At 34.9% G+C, this 27,784-nt stretch overlaps 1 protein-coding gene across 1 annotated transcript; it reads left to right on the plus strand.

Moving 5' to 3' along the window:
- The first annotated feature begins 553 nt into the window (after nt 1-553).
- LOC136797872 (T-complex protein 1 subunit delta-like) lies at nt 554-16,396 on the plus strand. Its single transcript, XM_067054456.1, has 12 exons — nt 554-854; nt 8,163-8,215; nt 9,690-9,779; nt 9,928-10,179; nt 12,395-12,516; nt 12,631-12,909; nt 13,334-13,430; nt 13,735-13,842; nt 14,416-14,546; nt 15,175-15,409; nt 15,680-15,793; nt 16,124-16,396. Exons 1-12 carry the CDS (start codon nt 764-766, stop codon nt 16,136-16,138), a joined length of 1,587 nt encoding a protein of 528 aa, XP_066910557.1. The 5' UTR covers nt 554-763; the 3' UTR covers nt 16,139-16,396.
- The last annotated feature ends 11,388 nt before the right edge of the window (nt 16,397-27,784 follow it).

Consider the following 27,784-nt stretch of genomic DNA (forward strand, 5'->3'; position numbering starts at 1 on the left):
AGAACTTGTTTGAGTTACAGGAGACATTCGAGTTTTAGAGGTTCGAGTTATAAAAATAAAAAGAGACTCCATCAAACAACTACAATCAAGGTCATAATATTTGAGAAAAAAGGGAAATCCACCGGGAAGTTTTTGAACCACAATCGATTTGTAAGTGCTCTAAAGTAGGTTGGAAGGGTAGAGTTTTAACTCTGAGTTTTAACATGAGACTTAAGACTTAGCACCTTAGGATCTGAGGATCCAAAAGTTCAAAAATAGTCCAATAAGAGGGAAGACTCAGAATATAGCCTGGAAGTCTGCCAACCCCTCCCAAATTGAAATATTCGATTAAATTGAAAAGATAGCCAAAAATCGACTTTCTCGCCAGAACTTTAAATCTTGAAAAACGTTAAAATAACCAAAAATTCTCAATATATCATGACCTTAGTTAATTGTACACTGTATTTGCATTGCTACTATTACTAAGTTATACATTTTGAGCTTTTGTTATAGTATTTTTTGGCGCGAAAGTAGAGTTATTTTTAGATGGAACACAGTGCGCACGGAAAATCTCGTTGGATTCAAATCAAGATTTTGCCGCGGCGCACTACCAGATAAAAAAAGCTTTTTTCGCAGGTCAACATAAACAACATGATTCCCGAAAGTTCCATGGAAGGGAGGAGAAGGTGAAGTTGATTGAAGATTTTCATCTGCAAAAATCTTGACAATCTTGAAGGTTTAGCTTTTGCAGAATTCTTCTTTGCTTTTGTACTGCTTTTGTAAAATGGCTCCAGAAGCTAAGAGTAATGTTGGTGCCTTCAAAGACAAGGAAAAACCAGTGCAAGTCCGTGCTAGTAACATAACGGCCGCAAAAGGTAAACTTTGTTTTTGCTTGGTTCTGCGGCTAAAGTAGACCTGCGAATCCCCAATGTTTGGCTCTGTGAACTTTCAAAATCTTCCTCTTGCATATCAGGTTCAGGTCATTGCATTGATGTCACCTTTCCCGTAATTCGTAAAACTAATGCACGCGCATTATTTTGATGCTCTCCACTGTTTGGGTCTGCGTTTCCTTAGGGAAAGTCCCCTCAAATCTTAGTATTTTCAACATATTCATGATATTATACCACCCTGAAAATCTTTCACCAAAAGAAGATTGCTATCAAAAGTTAAAAGTTGAAAACCCACTTTTCCTAACCTCTCGCAGCCAAAAACGCGTTCTTTTACCTCCCAAACAATTTTATACAAAACTGTGGAGCGCGCATTTTCCCGAGCTTGGGAACGCGAAACACGAACGTGAACCACCCATGTCTAAACTTTTCAATATATCTCCAGAACTAACAGATTTTTTGAAATTCTGTAAAAAGGTCTAAGCAAGGCGATGGGAATTTGATGTTCTGTTTACCGTCGCGTTTCAAAAAATATTTGATGCGGCAAAATTTCATTATTCATTATTCGGGCGATTTGCGCTAAATCTGTACCGTGTCCTGTCCGAAATCATGAAAAATTTTTTTAACATCACTCTGCTTTTTTATGAAAGTCTATACGGCAGGTACAAAATGCATAAAACATAATGCATATTGCATAATGCATAATAGTATTGTGTAATTTACAGAACGATTTTATATTTTCTAAAACTCTCCTTTGTAGAGGCTGAAACCGTGAAACCCTGTTTAGAAGAGTTTCTTAAGTAAAACATTCCAATCAGAGGGATTTTCCCAGACATGATATTTACTTTTCGAATTCGAACAAAAGAGAAAACATTCGAATCATAACAACAAAGGGTTTTCCGCCAGCATAAATAATAAGAAGATGCAACAGATCAGAAAGGTTTCCCCCTTCTTCTTTCTCAAAAAAAGGTAAACACATTTAAACATTCGAATGTAAAATGATTCGAAGTCTATTTTCTTTGATTTAGCTTTCGCATTAAGCTCTTTACTTCATATTGGCTGGATATTAGCTTATCTAACAAAAAGCATTCACATGGTTAATGCTTTGTAAGAGGGAAAACCCGTTGAAATTTGTTAGAAATTGTTCGAAAAGATCTCAGAGAAAACCCAGAATAAAGATCTTGCTATAAAATTTACGTTTTCGAGTTTTCGCTTTCGAAAAGTAATATACAGAGGAGATATTTTCGTGTTTTTTCTACACTATACTACATTCTGTAAAATACAACTATGAAAATCAAAATGGCGACAAGCATTTTCAGTGAATCATGGATTTTCTTCATCATCTAAAATACAGATTTACTGCTTTCTACCCTTTATTTTTTGGTAGAAAATGGTATATTTGTTTTGTTGAAAGTAACATCTTTCAAATTCTCCTTATTATAGACTCTAAAATTGACATTTTTCAAATATTATGTATTATGCATTATGCAATATGCATTATGTTTTATGCATTTTGAACCTGCCGAAAGTCTATAGCCTATATTTCATGGAAATGTACCTTGACACCACCCTTTAAGGCCTGGATATATGCGAAAGATTTAGGACGGGACAGTACAGATTTAGCACAAATCGCCTTGTTAAAATGACAAAAAAACAACATTTACTTAGACTTATTATGAATCAAGAGCTTCTTTTTTACCATAAACTTGCCCGGGGCACTCTATGGAATGAAAATAAATCAACCGGCTTTAAGCTAAAAGAGATATAAAATTCATGATTTCGGACGGAACAAGTGCTTTCGGACGGGACATATTTTTCTAGCACCCCCAAAATCAAATCTAATGTGCTTTGAATCTTAAATTTACTCAATTTAAATATGCTCTATCCTAGGTTACAATATTCAGCCGTTCAAATCTTTCTACCCTACAGAATTTCAGAAATATCGTCAATCTTATCGTGATTTCGGACGGGACATTTTTTGGTGTCACTTCCAATCACCAATGCACTGGGACCTATAGAATGGTAACCTGATGGTGAAATTATACTTTTTGGCAGATTTTCAAACACATACAGATTGAACATACTCTCAAACTTAAAAAACCTTCAATAAGCACTCTTAATATAGGGGCAATGTGTAATGATTTCGGACGGGACACATTTTGGTGTCAAAATGGACGTAAACAGAAAATCACTGCTAGAGCAAGATGGAAAAAAGGTTTCAAAACACTTTTTTTGTAGAAAAACACATGAATAAATTCCCTATGTGGAAAATCAAAATTCCAGGTCAAATACCTTTCTGGAAAGAAAGTGCTACCGTACCATAAAACTGAAGCACTTTTTTGCTAAAAATTGCCAAAACGAGGAAAAATTGACACAAAATTTATGAATTGCAGACTAATGATAGACAGTTAAAACATGAAATTTTGCAGAAAGTGTACCATTACCAACCTGTATCTGATGAAAAAAGAAAAAAATTATTAACATTTAACCTTAATGAGATGTATGCAAAAAATGATTTCGGACGGGACGGTACAGATTTAGCTGGATTTAGCGCAAATCGCCCATTCATTATTCCTACCTGGTGCTTCCAGTCTCCAACAAAGTTGAATTCCACCGTGAAATCGAGCTGCTTTCACTTTCGGAATCAAAATTACATGCGCGAAAATTCAAACGCGTTTGAGACGCGTCTAGAACGCGAATTTCTAAAACGCCCTTGATCCCGCCCTCTGCTTAAAAAAATGCCTTCCCCATTCGCGGACGTGATTGGAACCATGTTTTTTACTCGAGGCGCACATTTTATTAGCGAAGATGTTATTTTTGATTCACTTTGAGTGTTTTGGATAGCTTGGCACAGGAAAAGAAGAAAATAATGAGTTTTTAAGAAATAATGAACTTTTTTGAGCGGCGGCTCAAGAGCATGCGGGCGGTTGACAGTAAACAGAACATCAAATTCCCATCGCCTAAGTTCCTGAATAGTTTTACTATGTTCTGTGAAAAAATCATAACCATCAGTCAAATACTCGTTCGTTTATTTAAGGTTGAAGACAAAAATTTGCAAAGAAAAAATAAACCTTGAGCACAAAAAATGCTTTTTTAAACACTTTTTCCCACCAAAAAACAATTAACTTTTATAGACTTACCTTCCCCAAACATCGAAGAAGCCTCTACTAATTAAAGTAAATGAGATAAGATAAGATAAAACCTTAAAATCAACCAGAATTTACAACCTTTCGTCCAAAGCAACAGGGTTCGAATTATAGCTTCGCACTTCGCAAATTGCGAAGCAATTTCAGGTTTTGGCGAAGAAAAAAGTTTTTTGAGATAAAAATTGCGAAGCAAAAATTTTTAAGCGAAACTTAAAAATTGAAAGGCAAAGAGAAAAAAGAATCTAACACAGTCTGTATATGTAATTTAATGAGTGGGATCACACGCCTGAATAAACACTTTTTTAAAGTCTTTCTATATAAGCTTTTCTCTCTGGCATCATAAAAGAAGAAACTCCCTTATTTGCTTGCCTTTTTGCTGAAGAGAAAATCTCTTCGTTAATTGTTGCTGAGTAATTTTTCTTTCTCTCTGGTTATTACGTCATAACAAATGTTCGGTTCATTGCACTTGTTATCTTTAGTAACGAGTAAAATTCCTTTTACATTTTACAAGTCTAGACATTTATCTTCTCTTTTGAATCTCAAAGAGAGAGGAATGTAGTTGTTTAATAAAGCGTTTTGGTAAACAACTTTTGTATATTTAATTAATATTGTTCAATGTGCCCCCTGTATCACTATCGATCTTTTTAAAGACACCCCCTTCTCACAGACCCGGTGGGATTTTTTTAGCCAGTGGTGGTAAAAATAACGGACTAAAACTTTGAAACAATTTACAGTTTTTGCTACTGATTAAATCTTAAATTTATTTTGTCGGCTCCGTAAACCGGGTTGACACGGTTCCAAAACCGTGGATATAGATAGAACAATAGATCGTAAATATAGATCGCATTTAATCGCAAATTACATCGCAAAACTCCAAAAGTGCTTCGCAAACATCTAAAAATTTTCGCCTGCGGCGCTATCCGGCTCGCTTCGCTCGCATTGTTTTAGCGAAGCTCCTCAAATTTATAATTCGAACCCTGAGCAAAAGACGTGCTTTTCTCACCGCCATCTTGTTTTCAAATGAGAATTCTAGAGAATTCCATTCGTTTCCAGCTCCCGCGGTCTTTTTTCATCCAATCAGATCGCACGATTTCACTTTCGCATTCTCTAGTCCAATAAGACTGCGGGATTTGAGTCATGTGACATCTCTATTAAAAAACCCGTGCAAAATACAGGGGGTCACAAATAGAAATACAGGGGGTCACACTACTGGCTACAGGAACTGAAAGCAAGCAATTAAGGCTTTTTCCATTTTTTAAGACATTACACGATTATACTAAAAAAGCCTCTTTCAAGAGCAATGTTATGTACTCTACAACCTTATCACTTCATTTTTGATGCATAGTCATGATGTTTTCCTTAATCTACATTAAATTACCTTTCAAATGAGGGGTAACTTGATAGGTTTTTGAGAATCCTTTTTTTAGGCAGCCTCAGGGGGGGGGTCAACATTTATAATACCAACCCATAGCTCAAAAACCTGACTTTTGACCTTTTGAGCTAAGTTAACACCACCACCCCAAAATTGGTATCGATACCAACTTGAAAATCATAATTTTCAAAAGGGGGGACCCCTTATTTTGGCGATACCAGCGAATCCCAAGGGGACCCACCCCCTTAATTTGGTACGATACACATGACTTTTGAATTTGACAAAATATCATGGGACCCACCCCTAATTTATTACCAATACCAATCTGACAAATTTGAGTTTTAAAACTGTTTAAAGGGGACCCACCCCCCCCAACACAACAGGGTACTAAAGAAACTTCAAAAAAACTCATTTTGAAACTCTTTCTTCAACACAACACAAAAAATGTCATATGCTAAAATAGAAAATGAAAAACTGACAATATAATAAAAACAAAAATGAAGCTAGCAAAATCATCTGAATCAATATTATCTAATATAATTGATGCAAAAACTAGGAAGAACTTATTAGTTATTTTAGAAAATAATAGATTACATTACCAAATGCTATCAGAAAAAATGTTTTGCTTCGGCTGATCAAAAAAAAACTGAAAAATAAAAAGTCCAAAATAAACAAACTTCAGTCTTTATACTTATTACCATTTACAGTCATTATATCAAAGCTAAAAAAACAATCAATTGAAACCTGTTTAGACTGATATGTACCGGGGTATTTTCTAGCTAGAAGGGCAAAAATTAGGAAAGTTTTGCTGTCATTTTGATATGGATACCAACTTTCTGAATCATATTATTTAAAAAAAGGGGTACCACCCCCTATTTTGTATCAATCCAACTGAGAAAACTCTTTTTTTCTAAAAAAAGGGGGACCCACCCCCATCAATACCAACTTGACTTTTTAGACTTTTAAAGGAAAAAAAGACACCACCACCCGGCTATGGGTCTGGTATCTTGATGTTGACCCCACCTGGCAGCCTAGCAGTGTATTCCGAGGGGGCTTGGCCTAAAGCCCGGAGGGAAGTCAAAAAAGTTTCTCCGAATTTTTTACTTTTTTGAAATTATTACATTTTTGCACATTTTGAAGGGGTAATCAGTTATGATTCCAAAAATCCATTTTTAACATAGATCCCTAATTCACCCTTGCCTCAAACCAAACGGATTGGTGTAGTAAGAATAAAAAATTTTACTTTATGAAGGGGTAATCAGTTTATGATTCCAAAAATCCATTTTTAACATAGATCCCTAAGTTAGCACCTCTGCCTCAAAACCAAACTGGAATTGGTGTATGTAGAGAATAAAATAAAATTTTACTTTTGTTCTGCCAGGCAGGTTCCGCTCTTTTTTTACATTTTTCCACTCGCTCCTGCTTGCTCAACAATTTTTGTAAAACAGTACTTCAAATGTTCATGAGAATGAATGAGTGTAAAGTGTAAAGTCTCTTTAAAGTGTCACTCGCTGTAAACCAAACAACTCAATTTTACCGTCAACTGCTCTAACTTGGGACGATTTTTCGAAACATGGGGCTGGTTAATATCTGGCCTGTGTTTTCACTTACTGTTAAATCTCTTTGGCAACAAATTTGTTTTGATAACTCCACCAAGTTTATCAATCATACTTCTTCGTTCCTCTTGAGTGCACAGACACTCACTTGTGTTCCACTACGGGTTTTTTTCATATTTCGATTTAAAAGCCTACTCAGTGCAAAAGAGAAATCGTGTATTTTTTAATACCTGTTCATTAAATCGAATCATATGACTTTGTTGGAGGTTCGGTGAAATGGTGGCTGAATTGCCGTCCCACGTTTTGTCAGATAGTCCCAAGTCAGTTGACGGTAGTACATTGGTTAGTGTTAGTCTTACTCTTCAGAAAATTACCTTTGGCGTAAAATTCCATGGAATCCATACTGGTGCCTCAACTGAACGTACTTGTAAACCTGATGAAGACCTCCACTAAGGAGATCAATATTGTTTGAAATGAATTTAGATATGAAAAATGACCATTTTGAACGTATACAAAATCTTGCGTGTATTCAATCACATTCTTATATCTTAACAACCCTTCTATATGAACTCAATAACCTTTCGAGTAATTTGATTGTTATTAACTGCTGATAACTAATTGTTACTCATTTTTAGATGGCAATTATTTTATAGATTAGTTAAATCGATTTTAATTGAAAATCAATTTTTTGCTTGGTTAGGTTTTGGAATAGTTACATTTCATCAGTGGGAATTTCTGATTTTTGACAGTTTTATGATCCTGAAGTTCTCATTTTTGTTAAAAGCTGTGAAATTTATATCAAGATTTTTTTAAATATTGAGAATGGAGGACAAACATCAATATTAGACAAATTTATGGTACTCTACAAGTACTCTTAGGCTCCGAAAAAAAACAGGGGGGTTGCATAAATAGGGGTCAAAATTCTAATAAACGGGGGGACCTAATTGTTGGGAGTTGAAAATTGTAAATTCTGAAAACCCAAAAATAAGGTAAATGTAGGCTAAAATCAGGCTATTTAGAGCAAAAAAAGAGCAAAAAAAGGGCTCTTTGACAGCTGAAAATATTTTTAAAAATTAATAATCGGGGGGGGGGTCCTAATAAAGTTCAGGGGTTGGAAAATTTGCAAAAAATTACCAAGGGGGGCCATTTGGAACCTAAGTGTACTTTCTAAAAGAAAAAATACCATAAGAGGTCATTAATGAATTTCAGCTTTATTTTACAGGAGTTGCAGATGCTATTCGTACAAGTCTTGGTCCTAAAGGCATGGACAAAATGGTAAGACTTTATCAAAAGTTTAATCTTTTCAATATTACCATACCAAAAATAGAAGGTTCAATCCTCTCTAGCTCAAAGATCTGAATAAGAGAGTTTGTTGATTACCTTGGAAAAAAGGTTGTTGTGCTCAACTTAAGATTAAAACTTGAAACAAAAACAAAATCTACCAAATGTATTGAGTCATTTTTGGCAGAACTAGACAGAACTTATTTTTGTGATTATGCGCTGTGTGGACCTGACTGAATGACAAAAAGGTGCCCAGTAGTTAAACTTCAAATTAAAGAAAAAAGTGGCTATAACTTTTGATAGATTTTGAATAAAGTTGCAATTATGTGCTCGTTGAAATGATATTTGTTAGTGGAATATTATCAAGCAAAAAATATGAAAAAAGTTATGATCTAAGATTGAAGAATTACTCCTGTGAAAATGATAATTATACCGTGACATTTCTGCCAGTTTCTGCAAGAAGTTGATTTTTTTTCTTTTTCATTTTTCATTTTCATTTTTCCTCTTTTTTTTCAATTCTATCAAAATTTACAGCAATTTTTGTCTCAACTGCAAATTATTTTGAGACAGACTTTAATAGACCTTTTCATAAATTACGTCACGAACATCACTTGCCTCGTATTCAAGCAATTACCATGGTGATTATATCCCTTAAGACATTAAACGATTTTTTTATGAATAGAAAGTAGTTGTCATAAAATCCGCTGGGAGTCAATCATCACAATAATTTCCGAGGCAAGTGATGTTCGTGACGTAATTTAGGAAAAGGACTATTTGCTAGTGGACAGAATCAAGTAAAGCAGGGTCAAATTTGGACGTTCTTGACATACTCAGGGCTAAATCTCAAAATAGTGTATTTTTGTCAAATTTTTGCATTTTTTTGACTTTTTGCTTAAATCTTGCTGGAAACACTCACTTTTAATTTTATTTTTGCCTGACCATGAAGCCCATTCCAATTTCTACAAGTTAACCAAAAATGAGGATTTTTTGTTTACAGCTGTTTACAGTTTTTTTTCTTGTATAAATATGGATAGTTCAACTCAGTAGTTTTGCGTTTCGTATATTTTTTGACCATTCTAACTCATCTGTCTGTGCTTTAGTTCTCAACTTCAGTTGAGCTACAATCTGACAATGTCTGTCTGTCTGTCTGTGTGTGTCTGTCTGTCACAAAAACTTTAGGGCAGCCTGGAGACTTTTGGCACACTTGTTCCTTGGGTGAATAGCTATTGGTGTTTTTTTCATTTTTTAAAAATTTTGATTTTTGGGGCCTGGGTGGGGACGAGTTTTTTGCAAAAACAAGGCTAAAACTTTTGGGCAGCCTGGAGACTTAAAATGGTCGGATTTGGTTGAAATTTTGCACACTTGTTCCTTGGGTGAATTATCTAGGGGTCTACAATTGGGCCTATGAATAACTTGAAGCCAGTGCGTTGTGGACGTTCGACTATTGTGTATTATGTTTTTTGTTTAGATTAAAGCATCAGATGGAAGTGTTACAATCACCAATGATGGAGCAACTATTCTGAAACAAATCCAAGTCCTTCACCCTGTCGCCAAAATGGTAAAGATTAATAAATTTATACTCATGTCTCCAGATTTTAAAAAAAAGCAAGAGTAAACTTTTTTTTGGAGTAAATTATTTCAAACATCATGATCATGTTTATTGTTGAAACTCCAGGATGATTATATTTTTCAATTCTACTTTACAGTTGGTTGAGTTGTCCAAAGCTCAAGATATTGAAGCTGGTGACGGTACAACTTCAGTAGTTGTCATTGCTGGAAGTTTGTTATCTGCTGCTCAAAAGCTATTAGAAAAAGGCATCCACCCAACCATCATTTCAGAATCGTTTCAAAAGGCTGCTGCCAAGTGTGTTGAGATTCTCACAGCCATGGCAAAACCCATTGATTTGAATGACAGAGAAACCCTTATGAAAAGTGCAACAACCTCATTATCATCAAAGGTATGGAATTATTTTGTAAATAACCGGTGAATATCGAGACTTCTGAAAACTTAAGGAAAGTGTTTTTCTGGCCAGCTGGGTGGCTTGTTGGCCATAGCAATTTATCATCTTAATAAAGTCGATCATTTTCAAGTTTTGTGGACCTACTTCCGGGTACCCCGGTGAAAGAAAAAAAAGAATTATTCCAGCCAAAAAAACTGTATTTTTGGCATTTTCTCGAGATTTTGTCATTAATTTTTTCAGATTTTTTGCTCAAAGAAGCTTATTAACAATGCCCAAAACATGGCGAGTTCGATTTTTGAGAAAAAACTCTTTCTGGTTGAAAATGCCGGACTCACCGTTTATGCAGATCTTCATTGGAATTTTTCCTTATATTTCTATGTTTTTCACACAAAAACATTATTAATAACAATCAAGCATAATTTAATTGTCAATAAAACTGATTTTTGTGACCAGAACTTTCTATTTATTTTTTCCCTACAACCCTTCCCCCCCCCCATCAGCAATCAATGATGAATTTATTCATAGTGTTGTCCCCCTGGATTCAGGGGGGAATGGGTTTTGAAGTCAAAAGGACGTATAGGGGGGAAAGAATTTTTTTTGAAGCCAGGGTGGGGGAATACGAGGGAGGATGGAAAATTTTCATTCTAGGCATGGGGGGGGACTCACCAAAATCATTTCAAAATTGAAAAACATCTGGTTTTTATTTTCTTTATGACTTTTTATTTCAGCAGTATCTTTTACTATCACTCAATTGGGTGTATAGCATATGCTTAGTTTTTCTTTCATTTATTTCAACCAGCCGCATTACGGCTAAAAACAACCATAATTTCCATTTATTCTTGAATTAGAACTACCTTAGGGAAAACAATAAGCGTTAAATTCATCAAATCACAGCTTTTTATTCTTAAGGGGGGGCAGAGAAATTTTTGGAGGCAGGGTGGGGAAAAATGAGGGGGGATGGAAAATTTTTATTCTAGGCATGGGGGGGGGGAGATCCTGAAGGACACTATGTTATTGCGTTATTTTCTGACTGATTTTTTTCATTTTTCTCCTCGCATTGCTATCTAACCATGGAGGTAATAAAAATATAGATGGAGAGTCAATGCCTTTTGTTCCATTCTGATTTATCATCGGAAGCAAACAGCTGTTTGGTTGCTTTGGGAATAAGATGATTAATTTTGGGTATACTCGTAGGAATATTTAAGATGAATGAAAAGACATTACATTTGTAACAAGTATATTGAAATATAATAGCCTTGTCATGAAAAATTGAAAAAAACTTCACATAATAAGCACAATTCTCCAAACTTCTAGGGGAAACTGCCCATAAAGCCATCGATAGATTTAAAAAAGAATTACGTGTTACGATTAGGAACCTTGTATCGATCATTTTGTCAGAGTATGAAAACCGCTGCCCACTTAGACGTGAAGATTTTAAGATAAGAAACTTTCAATGATAATGTGATGCAACTCTCAATGTTAACAAAATGCCAGCCCAAAAATGTGTCCTTATGAAATTAATATACTCTTTTAGTCCTACATCAGTTGAAACTATTTCGAATCGCATTTTAACAAGGATTTTCGGCAAAATCAAGTTTTTCAAAATCAACCAAACAGTCTCTTTCTGTTCTTATAAATTAATAAATTGATTGCTTCCAATGATGGTACATCAAAGAAAAGCCGCTTTGAATAGATTTATAAAAGATTTCAACGACCATTAGATCATTACCGAGATGTTTTCTCCCTATCTATATCTTTATTACCTTCATGATCTAACTTTCATCATCAGGTAGATCCATTCAGCATCTAGCTTCATAGCATCAGCCCCCCCTATTTTTTTTTTTGGGGGGGGGGGCTAAGAAATATTTTGGCCTTTTAAGAACTTGGGGGCTAAAATTACCAAAATATTTGGGGGGGACCTAGATTGTTGGGGGGAGTTGATGATCTGACTGAGACTCTGGGGGCTGTTCAGCTAATTTCAAAAGATCTCTTATCTTACTATTAAATCAAATATAAAAAGCAAAAGATTTGTAAACATAAATATTAATACAAGTAAAATTTAGTTTTTATTTATCAGTCTTACTGTACTCGCATATATAGGGGACCTAGCACAAGGCAATTTTTTTGGGGGAGCTAAATTGCTGGGGGGGAGCTAGAAACCTGGCTGAAGCTATGAGCTTGTTTCTTTTGACACAGTCATTATTTATTTCAGGTAGTATCTCAATATTCCAGCTTGTTAGCGCCCATCTGTGTTGATTCTGTTACAAAAATCATCGACCCAGCAATCGATAACAATGTTGACTTGAGAGATATTAACATTGTCACAAAGCTTGGGTAAGAAAATTTTCTTTGTCACATTTGATTGATGGATTGACACAATATTTACTGATAAATTCATCTGGAATGAAGAAATATTTTATCTTCTAACGTTTGATTTTCATTTTTTAGTGGAACCATTGAAGATACAGAAATGGTAGATGGTCTCGTCCTTGATCACAGGATTTCACATTTTGCTGAAGGTGTTGGTCGTATAGAGAAAGCTAAAATTGGACTCATTCAATTCTGCATTTCTCCTCCCAAAACTGACATGGAAAACAACGTTATTGTTAGTGACTACACACAAATGGACAGAGTTTTACGAGAAGAGAGACAATACATACTTAGCATTTGTAAACAAATCAAGAAATCTGGTTGCAATGTTGTCTTACTACAGAAATCAATTTTAAGGTACAACTAATCTCAGATTAAAAGCTTTTACATGTGATACATTATTCAACGGGTGTAGTATGAAGGTAGAGTGTCTAGCAACGCTGTGCAAGGTTGTAGGTTCTAACCCCGGCCTAGTTATGCCAAAGATTCCCAAATGATGCCTCTCTGCTTGATGCTCAGTAACTACGGAGATGGATCAAGGGTAGGAGAAATCCATTGAAAGGAGTAGTGCCCTCCCCTACTTTCGGGTAGATAGCTTGAGAAAAGGGAGAATTGGGGTCGCCCTGAACTGCAGTTGCAAACTTACTATTCACCTCCGACATGTCAGGCTGAAGAATGTACTTGGTTTTACTCATTTGCATCGACATTTACTTTAGTATCAGCTGTAGCCCTTTGAAATAAGAAAGTGGTAATACTATGTAAAGCCTGTTACAAATTTTAGGGATGCAATTAATGATATGGGGTTACATTTCCTCGGCAAAATGAAAATCATGGTTGTCAGAGATATCGAACGAAACGAAGTAGATTTCATTTGCAAAGTAAGTTACTCTCACAACTCTCTGTAAAAAAAACGTTATGTCTAAAAATTGGAAAAATTTGTCACTTGAAATTGATTGAATATAGTTGTTCTGGTGTTGACTGTTCTGTTGTTCCGTAGCAGTCGCGAAACCAACACATCTGGCTAATGTACTACTCAATTTCTTTTGTTATTTAAAAGTAACTTTCCCTCGAAACATAGTCATCAAAACACAAGTTTTTTTCAGAGACTTGAGAATTTTTTCAAACTTATACGACTTGGTCTTGTCTGTTGATTGGTCTGATCTAATTATTTTCTTCTCATAGACATTAAATTGTCGCCCAATTGCCAGTGTTGACCATTTGAATCCTGAAATGTTGGGATCTGCTGATCTCGTTGAAGAATTCTCTACAGGTGCAGCTAAAGTTGTAAAGGTAAAGCTCATTGTTTGTAGAAAATTCTTCTGAAACTTTTTTCTCTTTAGCCTTTAATTATATGGTTGATTACATTTAGCTTAGATTTGTAAATGACGAGCTGGGAGATAAATCCGTAATAGCCCCGCTTTTTTGTAATCCCCCTGATGTAAACAAAAATTTCTATTGGTTGAAAGAAAAGTATCGTACGATATTTTGATTGGTTAACAAAATATCGTACGAAATTTTTAAGCCAATCAAAATAAGATTGTCAGTCGAATGTTTTTTTATATTTTCGAATGTTTTTATAAGTTTCGAAAAGAATAGCGATTGAGTGTTCTTCAATTCTTTTTTTGACCATATAATTAACGCGGAATAACATGGTATTCTAGGGTGATTTTGGATTAATAACCCCTCGTTTCATTGAAAACACTTCAAAATAGCCCTCACTAGTACTTATCACCACGGGTTTATTTTATAAATTTTGTATTTTCTTAGGTAAACTGTCATTCGATATTACTCGCTGGTCCCATGATATTTCATCTTTTATAACCTTCCCTAGTTTTAGCATTCATCTCTCTCACTTTCTCGTAGATTACTGGCATCCAAAACCCAGGAAACACGGTCAGCATTTTATGTAGAGGATCAAATAAATTGGTTATTGAAGAAGCTGAACGTTCAATTCATGACGCACTTTGTGTTATCAGATGTCTTGTCAAGAAGAGGTATTATTTTGTTTTCTTTTTCATCCGTAATTATCCGGTATGATATTATTTGATTCAAAAAATATTGTTGTTACAACCATATATATTTCAAAATTTATTTTCAACCGAGGATTGTTTGAAAAAACATGAAACTGTCAGTATTGAAACAATAATTTTCATTACTTCAACTATGATATTTCAAACTCTAAAAGTTTTTCGGAGCCAAAACTTGGAGCACAAAACGGACTTGGAGCACAAAATGGACTTGGAGAAAAGACTTTCAAGGCAACCCTTTTTACTTGTATTTAAATGAGAGTTCTTTTTCAACAACCACAATCCTCGACTGCTCCCTTGACTGAATACTTTAAAGAGGGATCTCTACAGAGAAAATGTTAGAACTCACGATTTGATTGTATTTTTAACTAATAATTTAGGTTACTTTCATGAGAAATTTCAACTTTTATCAGCTCCATACCACAACATTTTCTGACTTAAAATTTATTAAGATCGGAACATAATGTTAGTCTTGATTAGATTCCAGATCAGTTTACAATTTCCAGACTAGAAAGGGTCTGCTGTTCTGAGCTGATTAAAGCTTATCAACTTTCTTACAAACTAAAGTAACCCCGACTTTCTCTTTCCAATCCAGGGCTTTAATTGCTGGTGGTGGTGCACCAGAAATCGAACTGAGTATAAAACTGATGGAACATGGTAAATCATTAACAGGCAAAGAAGCAGCCTGCTGCAAAGGATTCGCTGAAGCTCTCGAAATCATCCCATACACATTAGCAGAGAACGCTGGTCTTAGCCCCATCTCTGTGGTCACTGAACTAAGGAATCGTCATGTCAAAGGGGAAACGTACGCAGGGATTAACGTCAGAAAGGTGATAAATTCAGATTCGACGATTTGTTTGATTGCTTAATTTAAACCTTAATTACCTTCTTTTTACGTCTCAAACAAGATTACAACTTATGAAATTTGGCGAGACAATTTCCATCTTTCGGAAATGTAGGACTGAAAACTAGTAGATTTTTCATTTCCTACTTCATTTTCTGCTGGTTATAGTAAAAGCTTTCTTCGAATTGTTTTACATTGTTCATTTCAAAGGGTAGGGTATAAATCATATGTTTAATTTCCTTCTTTTATACTACAGGGATCAGTATCAAATATTTTGGACGAGAATGTGTTACAACCTTTGTTGGTTTCCACTAGCGCCATTTCCCTGGCAGCTGAAACAGTTCGAAGTATCCTTAAAATTGACGACATTGTAAGTATATTTCTTTGGATCTATCGTCGCCAAGTCCTCAACTTGGTGATGTTTTGTAATTTTGAGGTATAGTGAAATGCGAGTGTACTGCGAGACCGAAACCATAATATATACAAAGGCCTGCAAATACAAAGGGAAATTACCTATAATCTCACGTTTCGTATTGAATGTGATTTGCTCCGTGTTTTCTGGTTTCGAGCTGAGGAAAAGATATCCTGCCCTTTATGAAATTCTAGAAATATAAACCCTTCTCTTTGGAAGACTAGTGAATCTTTTTCTCACTATTAAATGTTCGAGTTATCGATTTACTGATTAAATTGTTCTATTTAGACGATGATTCGCTGAACCCATATTGCAAGGTAGGAACCAAGGTGAATCGAGGATGTATGCATCGATCCATTTCGCAAATACCATGATCTGATTAAACTTTGCTCTCCGTTTTCTTCAGTTGATAGCGGTGCCGTCGTGGTCCTTTCCAATCGGACTGGACAATCCAACGTTACAAACATTTCAAACCCTAATATTTTATGTACAAATGTGTCTCCCCTACAGTTAAATTTATGAAAAACGTTCTATTGAAAATAAAATTGTCAATAATCGAAATTCTTTGTTTTTTGTTGTTCTGTGTTAACATTTCCCCAAATTTTTTACGCTTAGGAAATTTCTCTAAAACACGCCAAATTACAACTTTTATATTATTTTGAGCGTGATATAATACATTCTCTCGGGTACCTAAATAGCCGGTGGGTTGGAAAAAATCTCAAAACTTAATAAGCGGAGGAGGGGGGGGGTACTAAGGAAAATGGAGGGTACGGTATGTGCCGGGTCGGAAAAATCAGAAAATCAAATTTCAGTCCCACTAAGGGTAGTAAAATAGGAAAATCTTTACCGCCAGAAGGATCGAAATTTGGTCAAATTTGTCCCGGTAAGGGTCGTAAAGTTCACAAAATTTTCCTTTGTTTTCTCCTTTTTAGTCCCGGTAAGGGTCCGAGGGTCGAAAGTCGGGCGGCACTCCCCCCTTTAGCTCGCAACCCTAGTACCCCATCCGGGGGGGGGGGTAAAATTGTTCTGGGGCGGAAATTCTTTGAAAAGGAGGCTAATAAAACAGAATAATGGCAAAAGAGGGAACTTTCAAAAACATTTCCCAGAAATAAATAAGCGGGGTTTTAATAATAATGTTCTGGGTAGAATTTTTTTTTAATTAATTAACCAAAACTGGGGGTGGAGTAGAGGGAGAACTTTGTACCGGGTATGTGGTACACTAGTCTACTTCTGAACTTTGGCTTCCTGATAGTTTTCAAGGTATGCCGAGTCCAGTGAAGTACACAGGAAATTTTTTTGATTCCCTAGGCTATGGAAATGCATATTTCCAGGTCTGGAAATCTGGATTTTTCCCTAACCAATCCCTAGCTAGGGAAGATGCAACCAGCTCCCTAGTTATGGAAATAAAATTTCCCGATCTTATGACTACCTATGGACGTTAAATTTCCCTAATATTGAAAAGTGCTTTTCTCGAGCGAACCCCAATAAAACCCCATAGGGTTACCCAAATTCACGAATTAAATCCTGATTTATAGAAAGCTGGTAAAATAATTAAATGTATTCGATCATTCTGTGAGCATTGGTTAGATAGCTCTCATTCGTTCTGACATGTACTTGCGCTACTTTGAGAATCCTGGCACTTTTATTATCACAACAGTGGAGCTGCACTAGAGAGCCAACTTAATGACCTCAAACCCGTCTCACCGATCCACTGAGCCCTTGCGACGCAAGTCCATTGTGAACGAAAAGTTTTGATTTAATTAATCGTGATATTGATATGTATGGCCATGGGAAAGGACCTTTCATCCAGATGAAAAAAATTTTCCCGACCTTCAGAGCTCTACCGTGTCGTCGAAAGAAATTTTCTGCATATTGATTGAATGCCCCTCTATCTCGCGGGCGGATGGGCGAATTCCATGGTTTTTCTATTTCTCCCCGATTTCCAAACCCGGATTGTTAGAGCTAGAGGTCATCCAGTGGAAGTTGAATTTGGGGATAGAGTGCCTCGTATCATTGGTCTTTATATATATTATGCTATACTATTATACCTACTACAATATACTATAATACTGATATATAACATAATATCTACACATCTATGTATCTAATCTATGTGTCTATGCATCTACACATCCATGTATCTATGTATCTACATATCTACATATCTACGCATCCATGTATCTACACATCTATGTATCTACATATCTACACATCCATGTATCCATGTATCTATGTATCTATGCATCTAGGTATCTATGTATCTACATATCTACACATCTATGTATCTACATATCCACGTATCTATGTATCTATGTATCTACATATCTACGCATCCATGTATCTATGTATCTACATATCCACGTATCTATGTATCTACATATCTACGCATCCATGTATCTATGTATCTATGTATCTACGCATCCATGTATCTATGTATCTACATATCTACACATCTATGTATCTACATATCTACACATCCAAGTATCTATGTATCTACATATCTACACATCTATGTATCTACATATCCACGTATCTATGTATCTATGTATCTACATATCTATATATCTATGTATCTACATATCTACACATCCAAGTATCTATGTATCTACATATCTACACATCTATGTATCTACATATCCACGTATCTATGTATCTATGTATCTACATATCTATATATCTTTGTATCTACATATCTACACATCCATGTATCTATGTGTCTATGCATCTACACATCCATGTATCTATGTATCTACATATCTACACATCTATGTATCTACATATCTACACATCTACGTTACTACATATCTACACATCTATGTATCTACATATCCACGTATCTATATATCTATGTATCTAAATATCTACGCATCCATGTATCTATGTATCTACATATCCACGTATCTATGTATCTACATATCTACGCATCCATGTATCTATGTATCTATGTATCTACGCATCCATGTATCTATGTATCTACATATCTACACATCTATGTATCTACATATCCACGTATCTATGTATCTATGTATCTACATATCTATATATCTATGTATCTACATATCTACGCATCCATGTATCTATGTATCTACATATCTACAGATCTATGTATCTACATATCCACGTATCTATGTAACTATGTATCTACATATCTATATATCTATGCATCTACATATCTACGCATCCATGTATCTATGTATCTACATATCTACACATCTATGTATCTACATATCCACGTATATATGTATCTATGTATCTACATATCTACACATCCATGTATCTATGTATGTACATATCTACACATCTATGTATCTACATATCCACGTATCTATGTATCTATGTATCTACATATCTACGCATCCATGTATCTATGTATCTACATATCTATATATCTCTGTATCTACATATCCACGTATCTATGTATCTATGTATCTACATATCTACATATCTATATATCTCTGTATCTACATATCCACGTATCTATGTATCTATGTATCTACATATCTATATATCTATGTATCTACATATCTACACATCCATGTATCTATGTGTCTATGCATCTACACATCCATGTACCTATGTATCTACATATCTACACATCTATGTATCTACATATCTACACATCTATGTATCTACATATCTACACATCCATGTATCCATGTATCTATGTATCTATGCATCTAGGTATCCGTGTATCTATGTATCTACATATCTACACATCTATGTATCTACATATCCACGTATCTATATATCTATGTATCTACATATCTACACATCCATGTATCTATGTATCTATGCATCTACGCATCCATGTATCTATGTATCTATGTATCTATGCATCTACGCATCTACATATCCACCTATCTATATATCTATGCATCTAAATATCTACGCATCCATGTATCTATGTATCTATGTATTTACACATCTATGTATCTACATATCCACGTATCTGTGTATCTATGTATCTACATATCTATATATCTATGTATCTACATATCTATGTATCTACATATCCACGTATCTATGTATCTATGTATCTACATATCTATATATCTATGTATCTACATATCTACGCATCCATGTATTTATGTATCTACATATCTACAGATCTATGTATCTACATATCCACGTATCTATGTATCTATGTATCTACATATCTATATATCTATGTATCTACATATCTATGCATCCATGTATCTATGTATCTACATATCCACGTATCTATGTATCTACATATCTACGCATCCATGTATCTATGTATCTATGTATCTACGCATCCATGTATCTATGTATCTACATATCTACACATCTATGTATCTACATATCCACGTATATATGTATCTATGTATCTACATATCTACACATCCATGTATCTATGTATGTACATATCTACACATCTATGTATCTACATATCCACGTATCTATGTATCTATGTATCTACATATCTACGCATCCATGTATCTATGTATCTACATATCTATATATCTCTGTATCTACATATCCACGTATCTATGTATCTATGTATCTACATATCTATATATCTATGTATCTACATATCTACACATCCATGTATCTATGTGTCTATGCATCTACACATCCATGTATCTATGTATCTGCATATCTACACATCTATGTATCTACATATCTACACATCTATGTATCTACATATCTACACATCCATGTATCCATGTATCTATGTATCTATGCATCTAGGTATCCATGTATCTATGTATCTACATATCTACACATCTATGTATCTACATATCCACGTATCTATATATCTATGTATCTACATATCTACACATCCATGTATCTATGTATCTATGCATCTACGCATCCATGTATCTATGTATCTACATATCTACACATCTATGTATCTACATATTCACCTATCTATATATCTATGCATCTAAATATCTACGCATCCATGTATCTATGTATCTACATATCCACGTATCTATGTATCTACATATCTACGCATCCATGTATCTATGTATCTATGTATTTATACATCTATGTATCTACATATCCACGTATCTATGTATCTATGTATCTACATATCTATATATCTATGTATCTACATATCTACGCATCCATGTATCTATGTATCTACATATCTACAGATCTATGTATCTACATATCCACGTATCTATGTATCTATGTATCTACGTATCTATATATCTATGTATCTACATATCTACGCATCCATGTATCTATGTATCTACATATCTACACATCTATGTATCTACATATCCACGTATCTATGTATCTATGTATCTACATATCTACGCATCCATGTATCTATGTATCTACATATCTACACATCTATGTATCTACATATCCACGTATATATGTATCTATGTATCTACATATCTACGCATCCATGTATCTATGTATCTACATATCTACACATATATGTATCTACATATCCACGTATATATGTATCTATGTATCTACATATCTACACATCCATGTATCTATGTATGTACATATCTACACATCTATGTATCTACATATCTATGCATCCATGTATCTATGTATCTACATATCTACACATTTATGTATCTACATATCCACGTATCTATGTATCTATGTATCTACATATCTATATATCTATGTATCTACATATCTACGCATCCATGTATCTATGTATCTACATATCGACACATCTATGTATCTACATATCCACGTATCTATGTATCTATGTATCTACATATCTATATATCTATGTATCTACATATCTACGCATCCATGTATCTATGTATCTACATATCTACACATCTATGTATCTACATATCCACGTATATATGTATCTATGTATCTACATATCTACGCATCCATGTATCTATGTATCTACATATCTACACATATATGTATCTACATATCCACGTATATATGTATCTATGTATCTACATATCTACACATCCATGTATCTATGTATGTACATATCTACACATCTATGTATCTACATATCTATGTATCCATGTATCTATGTATCTACATATCTACACATTTATGTATCTACATATCCACGTATCTATGTATCTATGTATCTACGTATCTATGTATCTATGTATCTACATATCTACGCATCCATGTATCTATGTATCTACATATCTACACATCTATGTATCTACATATCCACGTATATATGCATCTATGTATCTACATATCTACACATCCATGTATCTATGTATGTACATATCTACACATCTATGTATCTGCATATCCACGTATCTATATATCTATGTATCTACATATCTACGCATCCAGGTATCTATGTATCTACATATCCACGTATCTATGTATCTATGTATCTACATATCTACGCATCCATGTATCTATGTATCTACATATCTACGCATCCATATATCTATGTATCTATATATCTACAAATTTATATCAATATCTTGCAAATTTAATCAAACACACACAAGAACTTTCTTTCTATAGAAGTGGTACGACTCTATACGTTTTTCAAGACACCCTGTAGAAAAACCATATTCGCATTCTGTAACAAAATTTGAACCAATCAGAAAGCTCAGTGAAAATCAATTATGATTTACAAAGGAATCGTGGTGGAACCAAAAGAATTCGTGCTGTTTTCATTGTATTCCTTAATCGATTTTCCCCTAGATGTAAACCCATTTGTTGCTATTTTGCCTTTGATAACAAAATATTTTTATTCACATTGCCTTGGGTATACCAGAGGAATGTAAAGAGATGGAAAAACAGCTTCTTGAAAACGATGGAAAAACGGCTCGTCATATACCAGGTCTCTTGCCCTTAAGGAAGTTTATGTCGAGTAAATAGGTTTCTTTTGGTGTCGCTATAAAAAATCTGCATAGTTAGCGTGTTGTGACAAAATTCTTTTGTTTCAAGCCTGATTTTGCTCTAACTTTTAGGGCTCATATATTGGGTACACCTCTCCTATACGAAAAGGTACCTATTTCTTCTTGCTCAGAATTTCCTAGCGATTTTACTGATATAACCGCGTCATTACTGCACCATAATATGGAAAGCTAGAGCTCGAGAAAATTATAACTTCATCTTGATTTAATTACTCGACATCTGATAGTTTTACAAGAACCAATTTAATTTCATTGTGTTAAGAATTTCTTTTGTTATACATTGGTAAAAATATTGCTCCTTATTCTTAAAAATTGAACTAGTAATCGGCAAAAAAGGAAAAACAATTTTTCATTTTTATCGTCAAATCATGTAGAAACCGTCCGATTTGTATGGCGAGCCGTCTTTTCTGGACTTTCATTTAATGACTACCTAATCAACGTTTTTACAATGGAATTTTCAATAGAAGTTATTATTGAACTTTGAGTTATCAGAAAAGCTGTTTTTCCATCTCTTTACATTTCTCTAGGTATACGAAAAGTTTTCGGCAAAGGCGAGATTGTTTTTACTGACTTTGTATGCAACTAAGCTAACAAATACTATACTTATACATCTTTTTTAAATCAAAATTATACTATAAAAGAACCTTGGGGCCGTCAACATAGTACGTACGCACTAAGGAGGAGGTGGGTCTTCTCAGAAGCATATGCTTGCGTACAGGGTGAGGGGAGGGGTCAAAGGAAAATGTTTTTATTCGTAGCCCTTTTTTGCTTGGTAATTTTTGTCGACTTTACACTTCTATATAGACGCATGAAGGGGAAAGAGAGAAGTTTCTAGTAAATATTGAGTTTCATGTATGAAATATGAACCAAAGGATTTGATTTTCTTCAACCAAGGGGGGGGGGTGAATGAAAAATTACGCACTCACCAGGGGGTATAGCCATTTACCTACGCGTGCGTGCAGGGAGGGGAGAGGGTACTTAACCATTAATTAAATAAAAAAAATTGATCTTCTTACCCCAGGGCTTACTTTGACCCCCCTGTGATGGCACCACGTCACACGACGCAGGATAGTTTATTATTTATTCAGCATGCGAGGTTGAAAATAATCACGAGGCTGATTTCAATTTATGCAATTCTTATAAAAAAACTGTGTATAACATAACTAAGATAAGAAGCGAGAATTTCATGGCTGGCGGCCGGGGGAGCGAAATCAGCCCTTTTTTCGGACGAGTGGCAGAATTTGACAAACATTTAGACGGAATTTCAGAAATTACGTTCTCCGACGGAGACGGAAAATTACACAATTTTAGTGCAGAAAAACGGAATTTAGCAAAAAGTTTTGCGGAATTTCGGAATTGGCTAAAAATATTCAAAATTCGCAGAATTTTTGACAAAAAACTTGAATTTCAAAGGCATATTTTCCGTGGCGGAAGTTTGGTAGATTTTTAGACGGTTTGACGGAAAGTGGAGAAAAAGTTTGCAGAATTGCGGAATCGGGTAAATTTTTAAACTGGGAGGATGTCTTTATAAAATGCAAATTTAACCCTTCCTCTTACAATGTGACAAATCTTACAATGTACCCTTCCAACTCTCGCACACCTTGAACAGACTTTTTATTGTATTATCCTGTTATTAATTTCGCTTAGCGAAAGTATTACGATAGCCTTCCGTGTGTCTGGCTGGCGAGACATTTTTTAGGGCGCAAATTATGGCGTGGGCGTTTGGCTGCGGGCGTACTACGGTAAATATTCTAAAGGTGGACTCACTCCCAAAGATAAAAAGTGATAAAAAACAGGGCTTTTCTTAATAAATAAAATACGCTAGTGCAAGAAGTGTAACCAAGCCTTTGTAAACATTCATTGTGAGAACTTTTTTTAATGGCTGCTTGATTTTGAAACTTGCTGCTGCTGTATAAATTTTTATCATATTTTCTGGTCTTTTGTAGAGTGTTTAAAGAGGTTTAATATTTGTTTACTACTAAGTATTTTATGTTTGTGTAGTTAGTGAATGCACCAATAAATTGATCATGCTCAGTATCCAGTAAGTAGTACAAAAAGAGTTAATTTTGAATTTTCCAAACAAACAACAACATTATTAACCCTCTCTTCTCTTCTTCACCAAAACTACAAACAGCACAGGTATGATCTTTTTTTCCTTTTTTCACCAGATAGTTATGTGTTAATAGTGAAACTAGTTGTGACAAACAGTCAGTTTTAGCAAGTACCGTGAAGTCGGGTAACTTGCATCAGTGGTGGGTAACTGGCACAGCCATCAAATGACTGACCAATCAAAGCAGCAAAATTTCAAAACAAATGAACTACGCAGCTCCGCTTGCAGCTCTAGCCTACCATTTTTGTTTTGGTTTAACTTTGTATTTTAATGACCTGTATTTTAATGACCAAATGGGTCATTCATTCATTTGAGGGCTATGTGTATGCAAGTTACCCGATCTCACGGTATTTCTTAGAAATCATGTCAATTGAAATTCAGCAACCATTTTTGTATAATCGAAACGACCCTGTCTAGACACTGCCGTACATTGTCATTGTACGGTGATTTACGGTGGGTAAGGTGGGGTGTACAGATAATACAGCAGATTTCAAATTAACCTATTTTCATCGCCGCAGATCGCCGTACAAAGGACATTTAGATCCAGCCCCACCGTACACCACCGCACAATGTACAGCGGTCCCTCGTTAATGATGACAGTTTTTTATCCGATGAAGTTTGATTGGTGTTCGATGAGTTTGATTAGTAAAAGTTCCAGCTTTTCCTCCCCGATGGGATGATAGATATTGGCTCGCTCTTTGTCTTTAAGCTTTAGCGTGGGTGTCTGCTAATAAGCCTTCGGAATGTAAAAAGAATGGGCAACAAGGTAATAAATCAAACTAATTGAGCTTCAATCAAACTTCACCGATCTTGATACACCTTTTGCTAATTAGGATTTTCATTTTGAACCATGGTACGTTGTCTGTATAAGATTCCCATTTCCGCACTAATATTCTTGTTACTTTTCTGGAATCTTTCCCCTATATATTTTTCACAGGATAATCGGCAAGAGATTGGGGAGGGTTTGTTTAATGGGATGCAGTTTAAAGCAGTTATAAAGGAGTCAAAGTTTAATCTCAAGGAGTATTATTTCTTTAAAGCTTAAAGTTGGCTAGTTTTTACCCTGCAATTTTCTAGTCCAGAAGCTGGAGCTGGAGCTCAACTACACTCATTTCTTTTATAAGCATAACGTTTATAAGCATACTGAAGCTCAAATTTCCAGAAAAATTAAGTATATGCTAAGCATACCTTGAGGCTCACCCAAAGAAATTTTTAGAATCATAATTTCCCAAACTTCAGAAAATAACAGAAGAATGAAGAAGAGAATTACAAACAAAATTCGAAAAATTGGTGATTTTATTTTGTTTAATCTCTTATAAATAACACAACTTGGTCTCTTGAGAATGTACACTATCTAAACTTACATAATTTTTTTACCAAGCATAGGGTTAAGCATAATTTGAGTCTCAATATTGAGATTTACTTAAGCATAGTGAGCTTCAGCCGAAATTTACTGTATGCTTATAAAAAAATGAGTGTCCTCAACTGCTTTTTGCCTTTAATGGGCTCTTCCAGAAAATGTCTGTACATGGGGGTGGGGGAGGGTAGTAAAAAATCTACAAAATGGGGGAGTAAACTTGCTCTCGATGGGATCAACTGATGCTTGTCCGGGGCGGGGAGGTTAGACCTGCTGTCCGGGGGATCAAAAGCCCATCAAAAGTCACAATGTCCAGGGGGGGGGGTTTCCAAAAAATGTTATATCCTTCACCCCCCCACATATTCAATTTTTTTCTGGAAAAGTCCAATGATTTTGATGGTGGTGGACCATCATTCATATCAGAAAGCGAAGATAGTATACAACAGATTTTTCTGACTAGCCATTTTTCTCAATTTTAGATAAATTCTACTGTTTATAAAAAGAAGTTGATATAAACTTTACGCAAGTAAGAAGTCTTTATCACAAGTTCCTTCAAAGCACAAAATGAGGTTTCTGGCATCAAAGAATGAAAAGTTCATTTTTTCTTCTTCGTTTTCAAAAAAATTTACAAATTATTTTTCTCAAGTATATTGCAGTTCTCTGAATTATTCTGAATTGAAAGATTTTGTTTACGCTTTATAGAATAGAATTCTTTAGTCGCATTTTTAAAGGAATCTTTTTTATGCTGCAGGAGTCACGTATCACGCGTCTTCGTCGTTGATGTTCAAGTATTATGCGAAATTTTCGACTTTAAGTCGTCTTGTTTATGATTGGTTTTGAGGCTTTCTTGTCTGGAGAGAGTTTTTGTGTGTAGGAAAGCAGAGAAATGAACGTCAAAGTGTGGCGTAACATTAACAGAAACTTGGAATCATCATAACTTTTGATTGAGTTATCGAAACTGGACGGAATTTTCGACGCAGCTTCCTCAATATAAAATGCACTCATTCACATTATACTAGGGGCCTACTTAGTTCAACACATCATTTAAATCAATCTGACAAATGTGACGAAAGCTGCAGTGAACAGTGAACATCTAAAGCGACCGCCTCGGATATACTTTCTCAGAGAATAACGAACAGGTTTAAGACATTCTAACGAACAGATTTAGGTGAAATTTCCCGGGGGGTTTACTTAGGCAAAATGGATGCGAACCATAAGGGTACCTTTTTTCAGGCCTGAAAAGTCTCTCAGAGGGGTACAAATTCATAAGTTAGTCTCTAAAAGGGTCCCAAAATCACGAAAATCGAAAATTTTTCTCTAAAAAGGACACGATTTCCAGAAGTTTTGACCAAATTTGGTGAAAATCAAACCGAAATTGGAAAAAATCTACCAAAATTTTAGGAAAGTCTCTCAAAGGGTCCCAAAATCATCAAAATTTTGTCTCTCAAAGGGTCGACTTTCTGCTCGGACACCCCGTCACCTCGTAAACCTAGTACCCCCCCCCCAAAGGTGAAATTCCAACATCTATCCCATGTCCACTTTTGGACAAATCCAACTTTGTGTTAAACATTTTTTCGTCTGAAGTTTCAGCCAAAATGAGCTTTTCAACCTCTTTGACTTTAACAACGAAT

Source organism: Clytia hemisphaerica, unplaced genomic scaffold, assembly GCF_902728285.1.
Source record: "Clytia hemisphaerica strain Z4C2 unplaced genomic scaffold, Clytia hemisphaerica genome assembly, whole genome shotgun sequence".
Taxonomy (NCBI): Eukaryota; Metazoa; Cnidaria; class Hydrozoa; order Leptothecata; family Clytiidae; genus Clytia; species Clytia hemisphaerica.